We start from the raw sequence: 1,465 nt of genomic DNA on the forward strand, positions 1-1,465 counted from the left end.
TAGCCAAGCCGCCAGTGTTGTGCACAGGAACATCTCCTAAGATTCTTTGGGAAAAAAATCAGTATGTAGCAGTGCGATAAAATCGTTATTTTTTTTTCCAACCTCCTCAATGTACTTGGTTTTAGTTTCCAAAAGGTGCACTACATATCTGTTTTTATAACTAAAATATAGAATAAATGAATCCTTAAAATAAAGGCAATGAAAAATCTTAGGTATTTTTTCATAAATCTAACCCTTTTTTCTTTTGAAGCACGGGTACGTAGATCAATTGATCATGATAAAAAAAACGTTACATGGTACTATCGCTTATATGTTAAGGCCACACGATGCCCATTCTGGGGACAGTGCGGTTCACGCAGTTGACTGAACTTCAATGCAAGGTCCAGCTTTCGACCTACTCGATTTGAATGCATATGCGCCACCTACTCTCACACATATGTAGGTTGGTGCCTTAAATCTGTGGAGCCGCACAAATTAACCACGATCTGATTGATGTGGTCTGCCTGCATGGTGGGTTATGTTATAATCCTACACCTTGTAGGTGTCTGATTCGTGAGGAGCATTCAATGGGTTCTGCAAAGAGAGGAGCGGCTGCGGTTTTGGCCGGCTTGCTTGCTGCTATTGTTGTGTGCGCTTTGCATGGGCTGGCTAGCGAGGCTGCTGCTGTTAGTAAGTCGACGCAGACCTTTAAGAGCTATGATTTGTACCCAGTGGTTATGCGTGAGACGGAGGCTGTGGATGATCACATGAAGAAGAAGCAAGGGGCGGAGGAATATGCTGTATGCAAGGCCGGCATAGGGGCCTGCGCTAACACCCGTTTGGCGTGCCCGGCCGCATGTGTGGAGGCCTTTTACGGTGGAGGCTACGGGCGCGGATACGGTGGTTGCGGCTACAGACGAGGATACGGTGGTGGTGGTGGTGGCGGCCGCGGTGGCGGAGGTGGCAGTGGTGGCGGCTGGCTCTCGGCTTGCAAATACGATTGCACCTTCGGATGCAAGGCCTCATGCCAGAGTAAGCGGCTACCTTCTTTCTTGAACATTTGCTTTCTGCACTTGATATTCTGTTTCTCCACTTTGATCTTGCTTAATGTCTTTTTGGCTTTTGATGACAAGAAGATTCCATAAACAACCGAGGTACCTATGTGTATAACACTCTTGTAATTTCTCAACCTCTTTTAGTGCAACGCATTAAGCTATTTAAGTTGCACTAAATTAAGCTATTTAAGTTAACGTGATCATGCATTGCTCTCCGTTCAACTACGGTCTTTCTTGCAGGTTGATTACTTTTTGCTGAGAGATTGATTACTTTTTGCAATTCTGCGTGAGACGTTGGATCGGATCTAATTTTAAGACGCGAAAAACAAAAAAAAAAACAAAAACAAAGTGGCATACTATAAAGGCACATTCAATAGAAAGTTTAATTCAGTATAGATTTAAAACTAAAGTTTGGAAATTAAAAACTTTCA

General features: G+C 43.5%; 1 protein-coding gene across 1 annotated transcript; it reads left to right on the forward strand.

Annotated features, from left to right (window-relative positions):
• The first annotated feature begins 446 nt into the window (after positions 1 to 446).
• LOC147628154 (uncharacterized) lies at positions 447 to 1,195 on the forward strand. The gene has a single exon (XM_086814106.1). It carries the CDS (start codon positions 567 to 569, stop codon positions 1,122 to 1,124), a length of 558 nt encoding a protein of 185 aa, XP_086670232.1. The 5' UTR covers positions 447 to 566; the 3' UTR covers positions 1,125 to 1,195.
• The last annotated feature ends 270 nt before the right edge of the window (positions 1,196 to 1,465 follow it).

This window comes from Cibotium barometz, chromosome 19 (assembly GCF_041138505.1).
Source record: "Cibotium barometz isolate CiBa-2024 chromosome 19, ASM4113850v1, whole genome shotgun sequence".
In the NCBI taxonomy this organism is placed as follows: domain Eukaryota; kingdom Viridiplantae; phylum Streptophyta; class Polypodiopsida; order Cyatheales; family Cibotiaceae; genus Cibotium; species Cibotium barometz.